The sequence below is a fragment of the Ipomoea nil genome, unplaced genomic scaffold, assembly GCF_001879475.1.
Source record: "Ipomoea nil cultivar Tokyo-kokei standard unplaced genomic scaffold, Asagao_1.1 scaffold2779, whole genome shotgun sequence".
NCBI classification, from domain to species: domain Eukaryota; kingdom Viridiplantae; phylum Streptophyta; class Magnoliopsida; order Solanales; family Convolvulaceae; genus Ipomoea; species Ipomoea nil.
Window position 1 is genome coordinate 1,393,434 of NW_017619207.1, and position 23,129 is coordinate 1,416,562.

General features: G+C 37.9%; 1 protein-coding gene across 2 annotated transcripts; it reads left to right on the top strand.

Annotated features, from left to right (window-relative positions):
- Positions 1 to 12,631: 12,631 nt before the first annotated feature.
- On the top strand, positions 12,632 to 22,102 carry LOC109157361 (lysine-specific demethylase REF6). Of its 2 annotated transcripts, XM_019305260.1 has the most exons (8): positions 12,632 to 13,819; positions 15,611 to 15,689; positions 16,229 to 16,296; positions 16,422 to 16,572; positions 17,613 to 18,298; positions 19,043 to 19,334; positions 19,371 to 19,615; positions 20,389 to 22,102. In XM_019305260.1, the coding sequence occupies exons 1-8, from the start codon at positions 12,997 to 12,999 to the stop codon at positions 21,831 to 21,833; spliced, it is 3,789 nt and encodes a 1,262-aa protein (XP_019160805.1). In that variant the 5' UTR covers positions 12,632 to 12,996; the 3' UTR covers positions 21,834 to 22,102. The 2 variants fall into 2 exon arrangements, with proteins under 2 accessions (XP_019160805.1, XP_019160804.1); XM_019305259.1 differs by having other exon boundaries at positions 19,043 to 19,615.
- Positions 22,103 to 23,129: the final 1,027 nt, after the last annotated feature.

Consider the following 23,129-nt stretch of genomic DNA (forward strand, 5'->3'; position numbering starts at 1 on the left):
TAATAATGATGGGGCATTTAGCAATTGGACCACTCTATGGAAGTTAAAAATTCCACCCAAATGGAAAACCTTCCTATGGAGAGCTATTAGTGATATCCTACCCACTACCAATAATTTGCTTATAAAGAGAGTGGAAGTTGATCCGATGTGTGCCGTGTGTAGGATCATGAATGAGGATGCTATGCATTCATTAGTATTGTGTGGCTATTCAAGCTCCATATGGTCTCAATCCAACCTATCACTCCCCAATATTATAACAAATATTTTCCATGAATGGTTTAGTGCAATCATGAATGTTCTAGACACTAATGGAATTATTTACGCAGCTGCAATTTTATATCATATTTGGAGAGCACGGAATGGAGCTGTGTGGGATGCCTGTCTACCGCGACCAAAGTCTGTTCTTGCGGCGGCCACTGCCACCATGAATGCATGGCGGAGTGCCCACAGCCGAACCACTGCCCGGCAGTCTCACGGCCACACTATTACAGCACCGCCACTACCGAGTCACCATGCGACGAACCAAATTCCGCCACCCCACATGCTGCCTCACGCCACTGCCAACCATTTGCATGGTTCACCGCCGCACCAACCAAATATAGTAAGGCCGAGGAAGTGTTATGTGGATGCCGGGTATCACCAGGGAACAAACTCGGCTACGGTCGGGGCGGTCCTACTCGATGCCAACGATCATTTTATAGCGGCCTTCAGCGCGCCTATTCTAAGTTGTTTTTCCCCACTTATGGCCGAAGCGTTTGCATGTAAAGAGGCTCTCTCTTGGCTAAGGGACCGGGGTGAACAGTCTATACAGCTATATATGGATTGTCATACGTTACAGTGCTACCTATCCGCACCGGACAACCCATCTCGTTCATACACTAGCTATGCCATAGATAGTTGCAGAATTTATATGTCTGCGTTTAATTCTTGCTCTGTTATTTTTATTCCTAGATTGCAGAACTTATTAGCCCATACCTTAGCTACTGCAGCTTTTACGCTTTCTGCTACGATGTACTGGGACGATGTCCTACTTGACTCTATTTCAGTTTATCTATGAATACAATCCATTGGTTGACCTTAAAAATAATAATAATAATTAAAAGCACCAAGTATTCAATTTAACTTCAAAAATTTTCAAATTTGAGGTATTTGCTTTAGTTTTATTACTTGATTAGTTGATTAATTAATCAGTGATTTATTGTGTTTTTTTTTTTTGAAAAAAAATTATTTATACTTTTAGGATGCACATTTGTTATTTTAGGGCTAGTTTTGAAACTGAAAAAATTAACCCGACAGAGCATTTGGGAGGATGTAAATCATGGTAACTCAACTGAACATGAACCACAGAGGCTAGACCTTTGCTTACTGCGCACAAGGAGCCTCCCTTACTTTGAGAGGTTGCTCCCACAGAGGCTAGCTAGACCGAGCCCCCCTCACTTTGAGAGGTTGCTCCCACACTACCGCTGGTGAGACTCGATCCTGGTCATTCTTCCAAACTTTCACCTCTATGACCAGTTGAGCTGCCCATACGGGCCTTTAATTCATATTCTTACCCCAAAAGGCTGAATCCCCAACCCTAAGGGCCCCCCACACTCCGACCCGACAGAGCATGTGGGAGGATGTAAATCACGGTGACTCAATGCGTTAGTAGACAGGTATTCTTACCCCAAAAGGCTGAATCCCCAACCCTAAGGGCCCCCCACACTCCGACCCGAGAGCATGTGGGAGGATGTAAATCACGGTGACTCAATGCGTTAGTAAACAGGGCCAAATGCCGGTGCGCACAAGGAATCTGCCCACTTACCCGTGCGGGTCCTAAACCAGTACTCACTGCGCACAAGGAGCCCCCCTCACTTTGAGAGGTTGCTCCCACACTGCCGCTGGTGAGACTCGATCCCTGGTCATTCTTCCAAAGTTTCACCTCTATGACCAGTTGAGCTACTCATGCGGGCTTTAATTCATATTCTTGATTCTTGATTTCGTCGTCATCCCTTAAATTTTGAAATATTTAGTTAATCAATAAAATGAATATTAATAATTATCAAAAAATGTTAACAACAAAGCAATTGATGACAACTTTTATTAAACAAAAGAGCGACAAACAATATTTAAATAAAAATGACTTGTTCATAAAATAAATTCCAATATTTCAGTATTGTTAAAATTTTATTTAAGCTTTTAAATTTAATAAATATATACCAAATTTGATTTTTTTATGTTAAATTTCATCCAATTTAATCATTTTAAATCTAACCTGGTTGTAATGATTTGTTTATTAATTGACAAAGGAGATAAGGTGGTGTTTGGTTTGCGGAATAGATCGAAAATGAAATAGAATTCTGTGGAATAAGTGCATTTCGGTATTTGATTCATTTTTAAAAGCACGAAATAGAATTTCATATAATTTGTTATTTCCTTGCCATGGGAATATCTATTCTTAAGGCTCTCATAATATTATCTATTTTTGTACTATCCGGAATAGTTAATTGTATTAAATATCAAAATTACCCTTATGTGTGTATCAATTTATTTTATATTAATTTAATTTATATATATATATTTTTTGGTTCCTGTGAGAACAGGTCCTCCCGTGCGGTCAGTGTGGCATACACCATTAGGTATGCATAAATGCACCACACAGTGTTTGAGAATACATCATTATGTGTGGTGTATTTTATTTTTTTTTGTGTGGTGCATTTGATTCTAGTGTATTCTCGAACATTGTATGGTGCATTTATGCATACCTAATGGTGTATGCCGCATTGACCGCACGGGAAGACATGTTATCACAGGAATCAAAATATATATATATATATATATATATATATATATATATATATATATATATATATATATATATATATATATATATATATATATATATATATATATATATATCGTGAAAGGTTCCCGTGCATATGAGTGCTTCCCGTGTGGATGTGCGGTGGATTAATGTGCGTGAGATTTGTACTCAATGTGCGTGAGTGTTGTCCGTAATGTACCTGAGATTTGTACTTAATGTGCGTCATGTTAATATGCGTGAGTTTTGTACTTAATGTGCCTAAGTATTGTGTTTAATGTGCGTGAGATTTGTGCTTAATGTGCGTGAGTATTTCAGAATTACGAGCTCAGAAAGAAGCAGAACAGAAACTCACGCACATTAACGCCCAAGCTTCTTGTTACTTCTTCCTTCGATTTGGCCATAGATTCTGGATTATCAGCTACCTTCAGTGCAGTTGAATGTTTATATAGATGACGCACGCACAGTAAAATTTGCACAGCAGCTAAGTGTGGATTTCTGTTGTATTATTCCTATAATTCTTAACCACCATAGCCCATCTCCGCATCATCATCATCAGGGAGGGGGCAATGGCTACTGCGGATGGGGAAGAAACTGACATCAATATTTTCTGCTGCATTTTACACATTCACGCACATTAAGTATAAATCTCAGGCATATTACGCACAACAGTCACGCACATTGAGTACAAATCTCACGCACATTAATTCACCACACATCCGCACGGGAACCTTTCACTATATACACACACACACACACACACACACACACACACACACACACACACACACGTATGTTTGTTTGTTTGTTTATAAGTGACGGTAATAATGTTACCGGTAATAATAATACTATAATAACGTTATAAGAGAGTAACAATAGTTGTATTGCTTTTGTCTCAGTATAGAAAATACAGTGTCTTTGTCCAGAGTATTGAACGTCCCCCTCTAAGCTGAGGGGAGCCCCTACTTATACAAAAGCTGCTAATGGTAACAACATGAAGCATAAATGGGGAGCTAAGCCTTTAATTCTCTCTCATCAATGGTGACATCAATGGTGGCTTCAATGGCAGTAAAGGTGACAGCCGTTGGAATTCTGCCCGTTGGAGTTTTGCCAGTTGGGTTCCCATGTGATGCTGAGTCAGATGCCCATTTGTGATTCGGGTCGGGTGCCAGCCCTATTATGCCTGTGGCTGAGGCGCTGCCCGACCCTTTTTTTTTTTTTTTTTTTTTTAGCCGAGGCTGACTTCGGCTCTTTGGGCCTCGGCCACCCGAGTTGTGTCTCGGCCAACCCGTGGCCGAGGACTCAGTTCTCTATTTTTTTATTTTTTTTTTTTTACAATGCGGCGTCGGCCGGCTTTTGGTTGATCGAAGGTGGTGTTGAGAACCTTTTATTTGATCAAAGTAACCTGGGCAGACCATGATTACAAAATATTGTTTACAGGTCTGGGCGGACCACGACTACAAAGTATTACTAATAATATCTAACTAAACGTTCTGAGCTGCATACCCGATCGATCATCCTTGCAGATGGTGTGGACTTGTAGATCCTTTCTGCCAATCTTTTTGCATGCTTTTAAGTAACAACTGCGGGCTGCTCGCTGGTCTCCTCTGACGACTCCTATCCCATTCGGAGTATGGAACTTCATACACATGTGTTCCACCGACACTATGGCCTTGAGGTCCTCCAGTGCCGGCCTCCCCAATATGATGTTGTGCGCACAAGCGAGTCTTACCACGATGAATTCTACGTCAAGTTTGTGAATGTTAGGGCTCGTGCCTATCTCCACTGGTAAGACCACTGACCCCTCTGTCTCCATTGAATCACCCGTAAATCCAGAGAGTGGGGTACGTACTTCTTTGAGCTGGTTCCTAGGTATCCCTAACTTGGTGAAGGCATCGTAATACATCACATTGACTGAGCTTCCTGTGTCGATTAAGATGCGGTGGACCATGACATCGTTGACGTCTATCTTAATCACCAGGGCGTCACGATGGGGTAACGGGCCCTCTGGGAGGTCATCATCAGAGAAGGTGATGGCCTCCTGTCTCTGTTTCTTTTCTCTAGGAAGACTCACCACTTCTCCCACGTATAGCTGCCGGCTCCACTTCTTTCTTTCCGCGGGCGTGTCGCCCCCTGCGGGTCCACCATAGATAAAGTGTATGGTGTGCTTCTTTTGTCGTCTGGGCGCCACCTCGGTTTCTTTTTCGCTATCATTCTGCTCAGATATTTGGTCGTGGTCTCTTTTTTTGGCGTTCGAGGTGGACGGCTCGGTGCCATCCTCATTCCTCCAGACATTTTTTGGTGGATTGTGTTGCGGCTGTTGCTGCTGCTTGGATCGCTTGACGAAATGTCGGAAGTAGCCATGTTGGATGAGTTCTTCTATTTGTCTCTTCAAAACGTGACACTCATCCGTATCATGGCCGGCTTGCCTATGAAACCTGCAGTACTTTGTTTGGTCTGCCTTTGGGGAGACCTTCATGCACTCCTCGGGGAATTCTACCATTCCCATCTCCTCGTTGACGTCCATCTTAATCACCAGGGCGTCACGATGGGATAACGGGCCCTCTGGGAGGTCATCATCAGAGAAGGTGATGGCCTCCTGTCTCTGTTTCTTTTCTCTAGGAAGACTCACCACTTCTTCCACGTATAGCTGTCGGCTCCACTTCTTTCTTTCCACGGGCGTGTCCACCATAGATAAAGTGTATGGTGTGCTTCTTTTGTTGTCTGGGCGCCACCTCGGTTTCTTTTTCGCTATCATTCTGCTCAGATATTTGGTCGTGGTCTCTTTTTTTGGCGTTCGAGGTGGACGGCTCGGTGCCATCCTCATTCCTCTAGACATTTTTTGGTGGATTGTGTTGCGGCTGTTGCTGCTGCTTGGATCGCTTGACGAAATGTCGGAAGTAGCCATGTTGGATGAGTTCTTCTATTTGTCTCTTCAAAACGTGACACTCATCCGTATCGTGGCCGGCTTGACTATGAAACCTGCAGTACTTTGTTTGGTCTGCCTTTGGGGAGACCTTCATGCACTCCTCGGGGAATTCTACCATTCCCATCTCCTCAGCTTGCTTTATAATGAAACTGACGGGATGGGTAAGAGGAGTTAGATTACGCAAGGGGACCAGGCGAGGTCGTTCGTGGTCTCGGCCTTTCCCTGCGGTCGGGTGGTTCGAGAGTGGTGCCTGGCTGGGCGGACCCGCTTTCCCAGGCTTTCCACCTTTCCTACCATCCTCTTCGTCCTTCTTCTTCCTGTCGACGTCCTCTGCTTCGGTATAGCGGCTAGCCGTCCTTATCAGATCTTCGTAAGAGCGGGGGGTGGTGGGCGTTCAACTGCTTGTGGAAATACCCTGATCTTAAGGCATAGATAAATATCGGGATCGCCGCCTTGGAGTCGAAGTCGTAGACATTATTGACTTCCTTTTTCCATTTTATCAGGAAGTCTTTGAGGCTCTCGCCTCTATCTTGCTTCACTACACAGAGGTGAGAGAAGGGTTTCTTACGATGTATGCTACCAGAGAAGTATGTCAGGAAGCTCTTGGACAACTCCCCAAAGTTTTGGATCGACCCATCAGGGATGGTGTTGAACCAGTCTTGGGCCGCTCCATCCAGGGTGGACAAGAACGCTCAGCACATGATGGCGTCCCCTGCCCCGATCATTACCATAACAGCCTTGTACCTCGTCATGTGGACGCGTGGGTCAGTGACCCCCCGTGTACTCCTTGATGGCGGGCAACCTAAAGTCCCTCGGCAAAAGTACGTCCATGATGCTTGGGGAGAATGGTGCTGCCATCCGTACCTCGGGTTCCGGCGACTGCTCCCGTGCCTCCACCCTTCTTGCTAACTCCTCGATTCTTCTCTGCAGCCTCTCGACCAGGGCCGACTCATCAGGGTGCCGGCGCGAGGCCGGCTGCCGCTCCTCCAAGTGTCGGTGTGGAACCCGCTCATCAACGCGTCGCTTCCCCGCCGAGTGCCGTTGTGGAGCTGGCTCTTCGACACGTCGCTCCTCCAAGTGTCGACGTAAGGCCGACTCATCAACGTGTTGGCGTGGGGTCGGCTCCCGAGACTTGCCCACCTCCTCTGTGGGTGATCTCTCGGATTCTCTGTTTTTGTGTTGGCGAGGACCTCTGGTAGAGGATCCCTCGGCCCGTGATCCTAATCTTTGCCGCACGGGCGCCCTCTGTCCCAATCGTTCTGGTGCAGATTGGGAAGGGCCTGGTTGTCGTCTGGCCGGTCCACTTCTTTGGGTCTCCACCCCTATTTCCTGGGGCCGCGGCGGGGGCACTTGGCCTTGCAGTCCCACCGCCACTTGGTTTAGCGCCGCCGTCACTGCTTGTTGAATGGTCGCCTGGAGGTTCATGACTTGGTTCGCCCCTCCATTGTGGAGTTGGTCTCGGAGGTCCCCTCCATTGTTGAGTTGGTCTCGAAGGTCTCCTCCATTGTTGAGTTGGTCTCGAAGGTCCCCGGGCCTCCCGTTGTTGAGCTGTTCTCGGAGGTCCCCTCTGCGATTGTTGGTGAGTTGGTCCCGGAGGTCACCTGAGGCATTGCCATTGTTCACGTTGCGGGAACCATGGGAGCTGCGGGACACCATTCTTTCAAGCTTGCTGTTGAAAGAGGAATGAGTTGTGTGTGTCGTAGCCTGCTTGAGTATTGGACTCAGGCTCTCAATGAAAGCACCAATGACGGTAATAATGTTACCGGTAATAATAATACTATAATAACGTTATAAGAGAGTAACAATAGTTGTATTGCTTTTGTCTCAGTATAGAAAATACAGTGTCTTTGTCCAGAGTATTGAACGTCCCCCTCCAAGCTGAGGGGAGCCCCTACTTATACAAAAGTTGCTAATGGTAACAACATGAAGCATAAATGGGGAGTTAAGCCTTTAATTCTCTCTCATCAATGGTGACATCAATGGTGGCTTCAATGGTAGTAAAGGTGACAGCCGTTGGAATTCTGCCCGTTGGAGTTTTGCCAGTTGGGTTCCCATGTGATGCTGAGTCAGATGCCCATTTGTGATCCGGGTCGGGTGCCAGCCCTATTATCCTGTCAATAAGTATACTAGTATTTGCGCCCGTGCGATGCACGGAATGAATTTGTTAAAATATTTTAAGAATATTTAGATCGATATATACTTATATAAATTATTACATCGAATATTATATAATGCAATTGATGAATTGAGTTGGATCGATTGTATTTTCTAATGTTATCATTGCTTGAATTCGATCAAATAATTGCCCAATTAATAGTCAATGTGTAGATGTACGCATCTAGTGCTGAAATTTTAGATATTTTAAATATGGAATAAGGTTCAAATTGGCCACTAAACGTAACCTGAAAATACAATTAGGCCACTGAACAACAAAAAGTACAATTAGGCCACTGAACACTCCAAATGTATGCAATTTCACCTGATAGCAGATTACCATCAATTTTAGCAGGTTACTTGCTTACATGGCAGCTGAGTTGACATTTTTTAATAATTTTAAATACTTTTTAATAAATTTTAATAATAATTTAAAAAAACGACAGGGTTTATTTTTATTATTTTTATTTTTTTAATTTTTAAAAAAATTTATTATTAAAATTTATTGAAAATTATTAAAAATGTCAACTCAGCTGCCACGTAAGTAGGTAACCTGCTAAAATTGATGGTAACCTGCTATCCGGTAAAATTGCATACATTTGGAGTGTTCAGTGGCCTAATTGCACGTTTTCGGAGTGTTCAGTGGTCTAATTGCACTTTTTTTTTTTGTTCAGTGGTCTAATTGCATTTTCACGTTACGTTCAGTGGCCAATTTGAACCTTATTCCTTTTAGTGAATTATATCTATGGATCATATTTAATTTTGAGTGAATTATTAATATTCATTACATTTTCTAATTGGTCTAATTTGTTTTCCATCATTAAGCAAAGTCTTCCTTACACATTCTATACATAATTACACATCTTTATATATACGTATTGCAATGAGGTCCCATAATTTTGGATAAAGATGTGCTACAAAATCAGTCATAATTAATTTCTTTCGAATCATTCATACGTATTGCAAGAACATTATATTAACATCTTTAATTACAAAATTTTTCTTATAAATTGTGGATACTAAACAATTTTATTCAATTTTCCATTTGTAAATATATATCTTTACATAACTATATTTCCAGTAACATATATATACATTTCTTTTTAATATTTCCAATAACTTACATTTTATAAAATATATAACCGAGATTAATATTTTTTTCATCTCGACTAAACCTTATTTCTTTTTGACATACTCGGCTAAACTTTATAATTACACAATCCTTATATTCTTAGTATAAAATAACATTTGGTGTAAAAATTATTAATTTCCATATCGATTAATATTATTTCCATCTCGGAAAAATCTTATATTTCCATCTCGTATTGCAAAACATTTTCCATCTTATTTCCTATTTCAATAGGCCTAAATTCTTTGCCATTTTTATTCTCAGTTAATAATTATTTTTGTAATATTCTTTTAAATACTATAATAGTATAATTTCACCTATGAACATGGTGTGGATAAACGAATAAAACAAATGAATATTCAAAGGAATGTAAAGCCATTAAATCTTTCAATTTAAACAAACGAAAGAAATTTAAAATTTTAAATATAAAATCTATATGCTTATTCGTTTTACTGAATATGTTTATTACCAATTAATTATATTAGCAATTAAATTATAAAATACCATACACATTATTACCAATTCTGCTATTACCTAATTAATATATTTTGTACACAGTATTACCAATAGAATATTTTTTTTTTTGAAAGAAATATAGAATAATATATATATATATATATATATATATATATATATATATATTAGATATTATTTTTATAATTGATTTATAATATTATTAAATTGAAATTATTTTAAAAATATAGATCTACATTAAGAATTTTTTTTATTAATTTTGGATATTAAAATTATATATTTATATTAAAGGTGAAATTATAAATAATTAAGTTTCAATAAGTTTAGTTATTTCCTAAGTTATATATGATTAGTAATGAATATTTTCCTATATTAGATTATGCTTATATATGGTTACCCGTATTAACCATCACTATATTAGATTAATATATAATTATTTTAATATAATATATAATTAAATCTAAACATATGGTTAATATTTATTCAGTATTATTTGAAAGTATTACAATTATAACTTTGTATATGTAAAACATAGAAACTTAAATAGTTTAAATCAAAATTATTAAAAATAATGCGTCTACAGTATAAAATAAATTATACTTGCTTTAATAATTAATTATTAATATAATTGCTTAATATAAATTTATAATTATTAATAATTATTTGTGGTAATTATTAGGCATTAAAAAAGATAAATAAAAAAAATAAGAAAAACAGAACGGGAAATAATATATAGATGTCATACGATATCTTACATAAGGTAAATTGATATAAAATTTAATCTAGAATTATAGTAGGCATAGGAAAGTAGGAAAGAATATATTGTATTAGGAATTGTATTAACATATTTTAATGTATAATTGTAGTACGAATAGGATTTGTATTACCATATATTTTAGAATATTACGCAAACCTTAATAGTGTATGAGTCCGAAAAGTTAAAATGGAGGATTTTGTTTGTATATATAATATAGATTACTGATTGTTTTAATAAGCTTATTATTATTAAATTTGGGCAATTAATTATTAACATTCAATTTGGTTCTATTATTTTCGCACAATCTTCCTTATAAATTCTTGATACTACCGATTGTTTTTCATTTTCCCTTTTTAAGAGAAATAACCACATTACGCACAACACTTATGCACATTGAGTACAAATCTCACGCACAATAATTTACTGCACATCCGCACGGGAAGCATTCATCCGCACGGGAACCTTTCACCACACACACACACATGTTTGTTTGTTTGTTTATAAGTATATTTCATATTTACAATTCACTCACTATTTTTTCTACATCCCTATAATTTTAAGTCACATTCAAAATATTATATATGATTAAATAAATAATATAATGAATGTGAACATGTATACGTTTTTCTTCTTGATTAGATGAATTTTTAGTAAAAAGATAGTTTTAACTATAATATTTTTTTAAATAGCTTATTCCTTTTTTTTTTTTTTTTTAATAATCTTAATGACAATGATTGTTAGAAGCATTTATGTTGGCTAATTTGAATAAACCCCACCGTGTGAATGAAATATGCACAATTTAGGGAAATATACTTTGTAAATTAGATGGTGGGAAATGTTATAGATTTGAAGTGACCTAACGAATCTACAATAATGAACCGTAGTAACTTTATAAACATACAAATATGATTTAATGTAATTGTAAGTTAAATAATTTTTTTTGAGGGTCATTTAAAATATTTCAATTAGAATGTTTTAATGATTTATTATTATTATTTAAAAAAAATTAAGCTAAAAAGAATTTAGGGATATAATTATTAAGCTAAAAAGAATTTAGCTATGCTACCACAGGTCATTAGGATTCATGCCACATTCCGGCGAATTTTTCGACAAAAAAAAAAAAAAAAAAAAAAAAGTGACCGGCGAAATTTTCGACAAAAGAAGTGACCGGCGAAATTTTTGGAAAATCTGGGTCGATTGCTGGTCACATTTTTTTTATCGAAAAATTCGCCGGAAGGTGGCCTGAACCTTAATGATCTGTGATAGCAGGTCATTAACTTGTTTTTGAGCTTCATTGCACCTAAATGAATTGTTGATGGGTGTAATTGCACCTTTAAAAAGTTTAGGGACCTAATTGACTTTTAAGCTTAAAGTTCGAGGGTCTATTTGACCATTTTCCCTAAATAATTTTAAAAATTTCTCAACTGCTCATTTTTCAATCCATATGGGTTTACAAAGCTCTCTTTAATTATAAAATAAATAGATAATAACAATAACATTTTAACTAAATTTAAAAAGTCAAATTGAACTATTGCATAACATTTCTCTCTTCCGTGCTATATTTGTTAGTTTTGCAATGCTTACAAAACTTGCAAGCATCGCAAAACACTTTTTTTTTTTTTTAATTTTAATTTTTCATATTTTCTATTTTTTCTTTTCCCGTAACCCACTATCTGCCTAGCATCTCAAAAAAAAAAAAAAAAAAAAAAAAAAAAAAAAATTCTCAAATTAATGAGGATGCTCTTACAACTTATGCTCTATTTGAAAAAAGTTCTAATTGAATCATACATATATCACTACTCTACTAAACCCTTACCTATATCTCTCTTTACTTTTGTGGTATATCAGAGAAGACCCTAGAAAAAGTAGCCTTTTGCGCCGAAACTCCTCATAGCATAAAAAAACATTCATATTGTCTAAACCACTATACCTAGTCTCTATCCGACACCAAATTTACAAGAAAAACCCGTATAGTTATTACCTATCCCATTATTTTTGCTAACTAAATGACTTTTACAAAATATTCAAATGGTAAACTGCTATGATACAAATGGGTGGCTCAAGTGACAATTGAACTTCTTTGTAAGGACGATTTCTCGGATAATCCAGATAGTGTCTCTCAGAGCACCTTGTGGTTTACTGTTTAAACAAAAAAAAAACTGTTATAATCGAATATATATATATATATATATATATATATATATATATATATATATATATATATATATATATATAATCAAATAAATTTGAAAAGGTGAATTTGTATTTAATTTTACCATGAACGGCAAAACAATGGATTAAGCAAAAAAAAGCAGAGTCATTTTCATATTGTTTAATCTCTGCTACAAACCCAAATAAAACCCCACTCACATGTTCCACTCACACATCTTACCTCACAACCTCTGCTCTGCCCCTTTCTCTCCTCTGTTTTTTTTTGGGCACAAACAACAAAACAGAGCAATATACATATATATGTATCTTTGTATCTATCTATCTATCAATATATATAAATATTTATATAATTTCGCATAAACTTTATCATCTTGGCTTTGAATTTCCTATAGAAAGGAAAATGATTGATTAGAGTAGAGTAGAGCAAGAATCTCTATAGCCCATCTCTCTCTCTAACTCACTCTCTCTCTAAAGCTATGCTTATCTAGCAGTGACGGTGACCCTTTTCAGATCTCTGAAAATACATACAGGAATATATACATATATTTATATGTGTATGCGTATGTGAGCTGTTTGACCTAATGGGCGAGGGTAGCAGTGGGGTGGAGGTTCTCTCTTGGCTGAAAACCCTACCAGTGGCTCCAGAGTACCACCCAACCCTAGAGGAGTTCCAAGATCCCATTGCCTACATTTTCAAGATCGAGGGCGAAGCTTCCAAGTATGGAATCTGCAAAATCGTGCCCCCAGTGGGGATGCCGCCGAAGAAAACCGCCATTGCTAACCTCAACAAGTCGCTGGCGGCGCGGCCTCGCTCCACGGGCCCCACATTCACTACCCGGCAGCAGCAGATCGGGTTCTGCCCCAGGCGCCACCGCCCGGTGCAGAAACCGGTGTGGCAGAGCGGGGAGAACTATACGCTCCAGCAATTCGAGGCCAAAGCCAAAGGGTTCGAGAAGAATTACTTAAAAAAGAGCTTCAAGAAGGGGGTGTCGCCTCTGGAGGTCGAGTCGCTCTACTGGAAGGCCACGGTGGACAAGCCGTTCTCCGTGGAATACGCCAACGATATTCCCGGGTCGGCTTTTGCGCCGAAGAAAGCGGATTCTGTTGGGGAAGGGGCGGCCACTGTGGCGGAGACAGAGTGGAATATGAGAGGGGTATCCAGGGCCAAAGGCTCTCTCCTCAAATTTATGAAGGAAGAGATACCCGGCGTTACTTCGCCTATGGTCTACATTGCTATGATGTTCAGTTGGTTTGCTTGGCATGTTGAGGATCATGACTTGCATAGCTTGAATTACCTCCATATGGGTGCAGGGAAGACCTGGTATGGTGTTCCCCGAGATGCTGCCGTTGCATTTGAGGAGGTCATTCGCCTTCAGGGCTATGGAGGAGAGATCAATCCTCTTGGTGAGCTTTCCAAAAGCTTCAGTCTTTCATGTTTCTTTCTTTCTTTCCAAAAGCTATGTTAAATTGTTAATTGTTAACTAACTAACTTCTTCCCCCCTCCCCCCTGTTTTTCTTTGCATAGTCCACAGTAGTCAACACTTTCCCCTGCCTTTTTTTTTTTTTTTTTTTTTTACTAATACAGAACAAACTATACCCTCTCAAGTGGTAGAATATGCTTGCCTGCCTGCATTGTTATACAACTTTGTTGGTTTAATAGGGAGCATTCCACTTCTCTGTGTTCATTCAGATGATGCTGAGTTAGGTGCTAGCTAGTGATATCAAAATTTTTTTTTTTTTAACAAAGTTTAGGTCTGTGTTAGATGGAAATTTTGGTTTGAACAAATATTTTAAGCAAAAAGGGAGCATGCAAAAGCTTGTGGGCTTGTTTAGTTACAAAATATGTTGTCCATCCTCTATTTATAGTTTTCTAAAGTTATCATTTTCCATGGGAAAACTAGAAAATATATTCAAATTTAGTTGCTTTTTAATACTCCCTCTGTCCAAATTTATGTCTTGTCTCGTTGAGTATTTGACACAAGTTATAATTTAATTTTTTTTAATATTTAGTTTAGTGTTAGTAAATAAAATTTATATATTTAGAAACTATAAAAAGTACTATTAAATTAAAAAGACGAATTTAAAAATTATTAAAAAATGTTGAAGAATATAAACAAAGAAAGAATAGTTGGGTTTACCAACAAATAGTAGGCATAATAGGTAAAATGGAATAGGAAGTAATAAAATAAACAGTTTCTGTCTTCATATAAATAGTAAGGGAAAGGCTACGGTGTTGATTAGCGCCGTGCCTCTTAGCTTCTCTTAGCTTTAGAAAGGCATTGACTTTATAAGAGGTTGTGCCCGGACAAACTCAATGTCTTTACAATTCACTTTGGGGTGGTACCTTGTATAAAGAGTAACCATATCGATTGACATGGTAGAATTTTCCAAATACTAATAATGCGAGTCGGTGGTGGCAATGGTATAAATGTATTGATTAGTGGTTGCTATCAAGTTAATCGTACCAGCGTGATTTCTGGTAACCTAAAAATTTAACTAAAGTTCACCCTTTAGGGTCAATGCAGATTGTTGATTTCTATTTAGATTTTGACACAACCTTTTGTTATTTTTTGATAGTTAAAATTTTTAAACCCCTAAACGTCACTATAAATCTAAGTCACTAATGGTTTTTTGTTGTTTTAATTTGTTTTGGGTTTTGAACTGGATGAAGAATTGGCACATGTTTTGTATGTTTGAATACTTTCAGATTAGGGTTCAGTTTCAGTTTCTAGTCCATATTGTTCCTTTATGATTGGGACATGACATAGAATTATTTCCACTATTGGAAATTTTGGTAAATGTCTCTGTGGTTGGACCGAGGCTTCCCCAAAGTTCATATTGCTTCACTCTTACTTGCTATGACTTATTTTTCCGCTTCAGATCTTCCACCAAATGTGAGGCTTGGGGGTATGGACCTCCAACATGAATGAAACTTGTTGAACTTTTAACGGGCAATTAAGTCCATAGTGGAAATTAGGAATTGGAAATGAAGCTTAGGGCTATGCATATGCAATCTTTATTTTATTTTCTGGCTGCCTTGTGATTAAAAGTTTTAAACTCTTCTTACTATTGCTGGCTTTGGCAATGTTGAATTATTGAGCTTTTGTTATTTAAGTAATGATGCCCATTTTACCATTAGATTATGTTTCTATATATGCTTTTTGAATTAACTTTTTTAATATGCATTTTGTCCAGTTACTTTTGCTACCCTTGGTGAGAAGACCACTGTCATGTCGCCAGAAGTACTGCTTAATGCTGGTGTTCCATGCTGCAGGTAAAATATTGATCTGGTACAATCTAAAATTGAATTTGGTTCACTGAGGTGCAGTGTATTTTTACCATGTTTGCCTGCTGTTTATCTTGTTTCTATATTGATATGATGGAGCATAAGTGTAGTCAATTATACAACTAAGGTACTAATACTAGTGTACAGAGTATACATACATACATGCATATACATACTAATATTTATTTTATAGTTTTATACACACACATATACTGTAATATAATGACATCTACTTCTTCAAACTATGAATAATCTGCTATGACAACATTGATGGGGATGCAACCTTGAAGCAGTAGTATCATTTAGATCAAAACCTCAGAGTAGCTATGTAGTTGTTGGAATTATCATTTGCAAGAGAGTTCTTGTTCTAGAGGAGCTATAGGTAATTCAGATTGTTATCATTTGCAAGAGAGTTCTTGTTCTAGAAACACTCTAGGTAATTCGGGTTTTGTCATCTGAAGTTAATATATAATATTTTAATTGTTACCACAAGAGACTCTGACAATCCTGCTTTATTTGGTACTCAGGTTGGTGCAAGATGTTGGAGAATTTGTTGTCACCTTTCCAAGAGCTTATCACTCAGGGTTTAGCCATGGTAAGATTATTGCCTTGTTATGGATTGCATAGTTTATCACTTTATTGTGCTTTTCAATAGGTGTCACCAAGTAATTTGAGGGAGTAAATTGATTATGTTTTGGTAATGTCAATTTGAAAACTTAGGGTTTAACTGTGGGGAGGCCTCTAATATTGCTACTCCTGGATGGTTGAGGGTTGCAAAAGATGCTGCAATCCGTAGGGCATCAATTAATTACCCTCCAATGGTCTCACACTTCCAGTTGCTCTATGATCTAGCACTTTCATTCTGTTCAAGGTTTGTTTTCTGACTATATGTAAATTCCCTTGTTTGCCATACCACGTGAATGCTTTAACGTTGGTAGTTATTGACGTATAGAGCCAATGACCCCTGGCTCAAGTGGCTAAAGGGTGTCACCTCCTAGTACACCATCTCAGAATGCTGCTTGTTCTATATTTAACCTACTACGCTAACATGGATGTTTCATTATAACTGGACAAGCACTACGTATTTCTATTCAAACTGATCAGAATAGAAGAGACATAATATTCTGACCTGCTTTGTGCAATAATCTCTTTATCCTATATCAGATGCTTTTAGCTGCTTGGCTTCTGGTTCTCTTGTAATTTTCCTTTTGGCGTGCCACTGTCTGAGTTAGATTGCATCAGAGTTTTCTTTTGCAATACTTTCCATTTATTTTTTGCTCTTCCATCAACAATATTATTTTTTTCCATGTTCATCAATCTTAAACTACTCTTTGATCTGTTTCAAAAAAAAAAAAAAAAAAACTACTCTTTGATCATAATGGTCTCTCTTTCCAAATATGTGTAGTTTGACAGAACATTAGTCTTCTTAAAACATTGGTTTCACTTTAAAGTTTCTTTAATTAAAATTGTTGTTCACATTACTAAAGGATTTTGAAGTATCTTTTAGCTTTTTAAAGTTTTCTTTCAAAGATTTCGTGGCTGCTCTATTCTTCTTGATAACCCTACTTGATGCAAGCTTAATAAGCATTTCACATTTTTTGCCTTTTCCTTGCATTTGCTACCTGCTTCGGTGCTTCCATTATACTATGCCACACCATACTAGGATTCTGCACATAAAACTGCATAAAGTAATGACCTTATCTGGATAACGAGGACTGCTAACAAGGATTCTGACAACTATGAGTACCACATTTTTATGTAGTTCCAATAAGACTGATTTATTTTATATGGAGTACTTTTTTTAAGAAGATATCGGCAATACTTTCTGTTTTCCATATGAAAATCTGAGTTGGGTGTGAATACATACACTTATGCAATATGTTTCTTAGTTGCTTCAATCTTCTGCTTCAGGATGTCGAAGAACATTCGAACAGAACCAAGGAGTTCCAGGCTGAAGGACAAGAAGAAGGATGAAGGAGAAGCACTGGTCAAGGACTTTTTTGTTCAGGATTTGGAGCAAAATAATTCTCTTCTTCACATGCTTGGAAGAGGATCTTCAGTTATACTTCTTCCGAGGAATTCTACTGAAAATTTTATTCCTGCAAATTTTCAAGGATCCCAGTTTAAGTTAAAGCCTGGGCTGTTCTCCAGCGTAGACTGTCCAGATGACGTGGTGGAAACTGGAAAAGATTTAGATCTTGACAATCCATTGATAGGAAGAAAACAGGGAATGAAACAAATACCAGGAGTATGTTCAAATAAAGGAAAATCTTCTCCATTATGTGAAAGTAGTAGGCTTCCTAATTCGGGCAGAGACTCTAATGTTTCATCGGCCATTGTTCATGCTAATGGGAACATGAATACAGCTAGTGAAAGAGCTTATAACTGTGATAGGTCATCGGAGAATGGACTATTTTCATGTGTAACTTGTGGTATACTTTGTTACAATTGTGTTGCCATTGTTCAACCGACAAAAGCAGCTGCTCGTTGCCTGATGTCAACTGATTATGCTAGTTTCAGTCAATGGAGAGAAGCTGGGTGTGGGACCATGGCTGTGGATGCAGATACAAATGTTACCATGTTAGGTTCATCTTCAGGTATCCTTAGTGTGTAATTACTTTTGTTGTGGATTTAATTAAACGGAAACTTGTTGCATAAGATGTGTGGTATGGATGGTATCTCTAGGAGAGCACACATAACACAAGTTTGATTATCATTGGCTTATTTGGATTGCACAAATAATTTGGTACAAGAATGGAAATTTTTTCCCATCCAATATTGATTGTCACACTCAACTTTGTCTTACATTGTAATCTGAGTATTTGACGTATGAGGAAGAGAAAAATACAAGAGTATTTTTGTCCTTTCATAATTAGGATCCCAATTCGAACATGAATAAAGGGATTTAAGCCCTAAGTTCCCAATTCGTCGTTCTCTTCCTCATACTTCTTAAAGGAATAAGAAGGAGAAGAAGGATTAGGAGGAGAACGGCAAATTGGGATTTTATGGCTAAAATCCCTTTATTCATGCTCAAATTGGGATCTTAATTATGAAAGGATGAAAATACCCTTAATAATTTCAGATTCCCGGAGGGGTGACTGGCGTGATGAATTTTAGCACTAAAACAATAGTTGTGGATGAAAATTGACACTAAAACAATAGTCGTGGATGAAAATTGATAGGAATTAAACTGTGGACCAAAACTGTCATTTTGCTAATACTCATAGGACCAGAATTGGTATTTGCTCTTTATTTATTATTATATGTAGATGCATGAATTCATCTGCTTCAACTGACTACCTGCATATTAATTCATTTGAACTTGTAATGTTGACTTGTAGGGTTGATGGTAAGGAGGCCACCGGATAGTTTGTTTGATGTCTCCATAAAACCTACTAGTCAATTAAGCGATGAAAGTGTAGGAGTGGTTTCCACTAGTAGAACTCACAAAGTGAGTTCTTCCCTTGGTCTGTTGGCTTCAACTTACGGTGATTCTTCCGACTCTGAGGCTGAAGCAGATGTTTCTGTCAAGGATAGTGAAGGCAGATCTATGGTTTGTTCACCTGAGGATGAGATACCTCTCCAGCTTGTTATTGACCCTTATGCAGATCACAGACAGAGACGAGCTCAACGTGCCGGTGGAAATCGTTCCAGTTTTGACTATTCTGTTGATTCAGAAACCGCTAATCGTACATCAATACTGTCATGTGGTTTGCAAGATAGACGAGCTGTGCCAAGCTGTGTTCCGTCTGCCCAAAAGCCGCCAGAAAGAGCTGTCAAGAATGCTCTCGTCGTCCCCTTTGGCGATGAAGATTCTTCCAGAATGCACGTTTTCTGTCTCCAACATGCTGTTGAAGTGGAAAAAGAACTCCAGTTGATCGGTGGGGCTCACATTTATCTTCTCTGTCATCCTGGTAAGCTCAGATTTCAAATTTAGCTCTGCTTTGCTTGCTATATATAGCAAACCTTTTTCCCGACTTTGTTTTTGTCCAATCTGCTTTTGCAACTCTGTCTTAATAATCTCTTTGCAAAATCTAGAAATATTATATTGAGACAGATTTTCTTTTTGGGGAGGGAGGGGGGTGTTGATAAAGTTTCATTAACATTTATTGGCTGATGACAAGAACATAAATCTATATTATATGAATGCCAAAAGTGAAATAAATTGTCGCCACAAAAGAAAAAATATAGAAGACAATTGACGAGGATGCTTCTAGGTGACATTTACATTATAATCGATGATTAAACCGTCAATTTCTAGCTCATTTACTGTTATATACGTATTATAAAGCCTACTGTTGCATTGTGACATTACGAGTAGTGGTGATGTTGTACCAAACTCGGATTTGATTTGCAACAGGGTTGAACATAAGATTAGATAGCCAGTCCGGTAGGTAGGTATTAGATGAGATCATTATGTTCTTTTTTGATCCACTATCCCCAACCCCGCCCAAGATGAGCTGATGAGAAGGGGAAAGGTTAGGAGTCTTAATATATGGTTTTTTTTTTTTTTGTATAGATTTAAAACAATCTGATCTTTATGTTTTTTCCAAACCCAGAAGAAAATAAGGGAAGGTCAGCATGCATTTGTAGTTGTACTGTCTGGAAGTTTTAGGATATATTATTAAATGCTTGATTTTTTATTTTTGAAGGCACATATCTTACACTCTTTAAAAAATATGTACAGATTATCCAAAACTAGAAGCTCAAGCGAAAAAAATAGCCAAAGAGTCTGGAAGTGATCATCCGTGGAATGAGATTTTGTTCCAGGAAGCCACTAAAGAGGATGAGAAACTCATCCGGTCAGCTTTAGATAGTGAAGAAGCAATACACGGGAATGGGGACTGGGCTGTGAAATTGGGCATCAATCTCTTCTACAGTGTCAATCTTAGTCGCTCAACTCTCTACCGTAAGCAGATGCCTTACAACTCCGTGATTTACAATGCGTTTGGATGCAGTTCTCCAGGTGGTTCTCCTACATCGTCGGAAAACAATACGAAGGTTCCCGGGAAGCATAAGAGAATAGTTGTTGCTGGAAAATGGTGCGGGAGAGTCTGGATGTCTAACCAGGTTCATTCTCTTCTTGCCGAGAGGGTTTCTGATGAACCAGAGATACGAAGAAATGCTTCTGCTGCTCGGTTCAATCCCGATGGAAAGCCGCCTATGAGGTCTTTGGAGTGTAACCAGACTACTGAAACAGCCACTCCAGTTTGCAGGACTGGAAAAAAGCGGAAGTCTGTAACAGAAAGTAGGCCTCCCGCAAACTCCAAATCTATCAAGACTGATGATGATCCCGATGAAACTTCATCTGTTGGTTTCTCTCAACAGAAACCGAAAACTAATCTTAGAAACAAGCGAATTAAGCGAGAGGCAGCAGATGAACCTCAAAAGGACAGTGACAAGAAGAACAAAGGAGGAGTCGACTTTGTTTCCGAAGATGAGGTAGAAGGTGGGCCTAGCACACGGCTGAGAAGAAGAGCCCCGAAACCAGCTAAACAACAGTTGGAAACTAAACCAGCTAAACAACAGTTGGAAACTAAACCAATCAAAGCAAAATCAGCGTTAAAGAAGCCCGAGCCTAAGAATCCAAAGCAACAGGAGAATAAGAAGGCAAAGAAAGGCAGTGGCGGTGGCGGCCCCGTCATGAAGGTTCCAGCTGGTAATAGCAGCAACCCAAAGAAAGCTCCAGCAGTGAAGAATCCTCCAATTAGTAATAACGGTCATAAAAAGGGCGTTCCAAATAAGGGTCCAGCCAACAGTGTGAAGGCTCGGGATGAGGAAGGAGAATATCCATGTGACCTGGAAGGTTGTGTGATGAGTTTCGACTCAAAGCAAGAACTTGTAATGCACAAAAAGAACATATGCCCAGTAAAGGGGTGTGGGAAGAAGTTCTTTTCCCACAAGTACTTGGTGCAACATCGTCGTGTCCACATGGATGACCGCCCCTTGAAATGTCCATGGAAAGGGTGCAAGATGACATTCAAGTGGGCATGGGCTCGAACCGAACACATTAGAGTTCACACCGGTGCTCGTCCTTATGTTTGTGCTGAGGCTGGCTGCGGCCAGACGTTTAGGTTCGTGTCTGATTTCAGTCGCCACAAGCGGAAGACTGGGCATTCCACGAAGAAGTGAAGATGGAAAGGTAAATTGCTATTTAACTTGGCTGCTCATTCAAATGTTGTTTAATTAACACAAAAATAGGGGTAGGTGTAGTAGGAGGATTGAAATCCATCCATCCATGTAATTTTCCATTGGTACAGACACTTTTGCTTTGTCAGGGTTCCTTATCTGATTTGATTTCAGCTAGGACTAGGGCAATTGCTTCATTATGTAAGAGAAAAAAAAAATATGTCCCAACAGAAGGAATCTAACATTTGAATTCAAGTCTTGGATTGGTGTCAGCTTCTTTGTGATTTTTTTTTTCTTCTTTTTCTGCTTTCTTTGATGCTTGCTTGATCTGGCAGCATATCAGATTCTGGGTAAAAGCAAAACTGGGAATTCTTGCTAAACTAATGGCCCATTTGGTTAAATTTTTTAGGAAAAACATGTTTTTATATTAGGCATGGGATATTCTTGAATTGTAGTCGGTCAGTTGCTCTCGAGACTAGAATTCATGAAATATGATCCTACTCCCTCTTTGGAATTATATGAGATTAATCCCATTTGGCTTGGGATAGAAAAATGTAAAATGAACACATAAAAACCCTTCCAAAGAAATCAATTTCTTAAAATTTGAGAAAAAATTTATTTTCTCATGAAATTTATTTTTCAAAGGAAAGAAAAAGTTTTCTTTGCTCCATCAAGATATATTTTGTTTTTCATGGAAAAAGTTCTCTTTGCTCACTTGGTAGGATAATTTTACCCTCATAGAACTACTACTATTACGATTCGTCCTTACTTGTTGGTTGTGTTCATTTCTTGTCTCTTATTTATAACTGACATTGCAAATTTCATCTTTTTTACAGGTCACTCACTTTTCGTCCTTAATTATAACTAACGTTGTAAATTTCGTCCCTAATATTTTGTTAGAAAAAAAAAATTACAACGTCAATTATAACTTAAGACAAGAAGTGAGCACAACCAACAAGTAGAGACAACCCTTACCCTGACATAATATTATTAAAAATAAGATAGGATTAATGGAATGTTTCCATGTTAAGTTATTAATTTGGACATTTTTATTGTGTTGGTATCATACAATATATGGAGTGAAGTGAAGTTGAATACTTGAATTGAATAATAATTAATATGGCAATTTTCATCATTACCAATCATGGTTTGTAGGTGCAGAAGAAATTGCAGTAACATTTTGACTTTTGTGAACAGATATGCTTCAATCTAATACTGTACTTATCTTTCACTTTCAATCGACGGTCGGTGACTTTCCGACTTTTGCTTCTTAAAGGGAAAGCACCAAAAGTACACAAA

What these genes read in the sequence shown, in the direction of transcription:
- LOC109157361 (XM_019305259.1), top strand. Translation starts at nt 12,997, where the DNA reads ATGGGCGAGGGTAGCAGTGGGGTGGAGGTTCTCTCTTGGCTGAAAACC. An exon ending in AGGAGAGATCAATCCTCTTG is followed by an intron (nt 13,820 to 15,610) that starts GTGAGCTTTCCA and finishes CATTTTGTCCAG; the next exon opens with TTACTTTTGCTACCCTTGGT. An exon ending in TTATCTTCTCTGTCATCCTG is followed by an intron (nt 19,616 to 20,388) that starts GTAAGCTCAGAT and finishes AAATATGTACAG; the next exon opens with ATTATCCAAAACTAGAAGCT.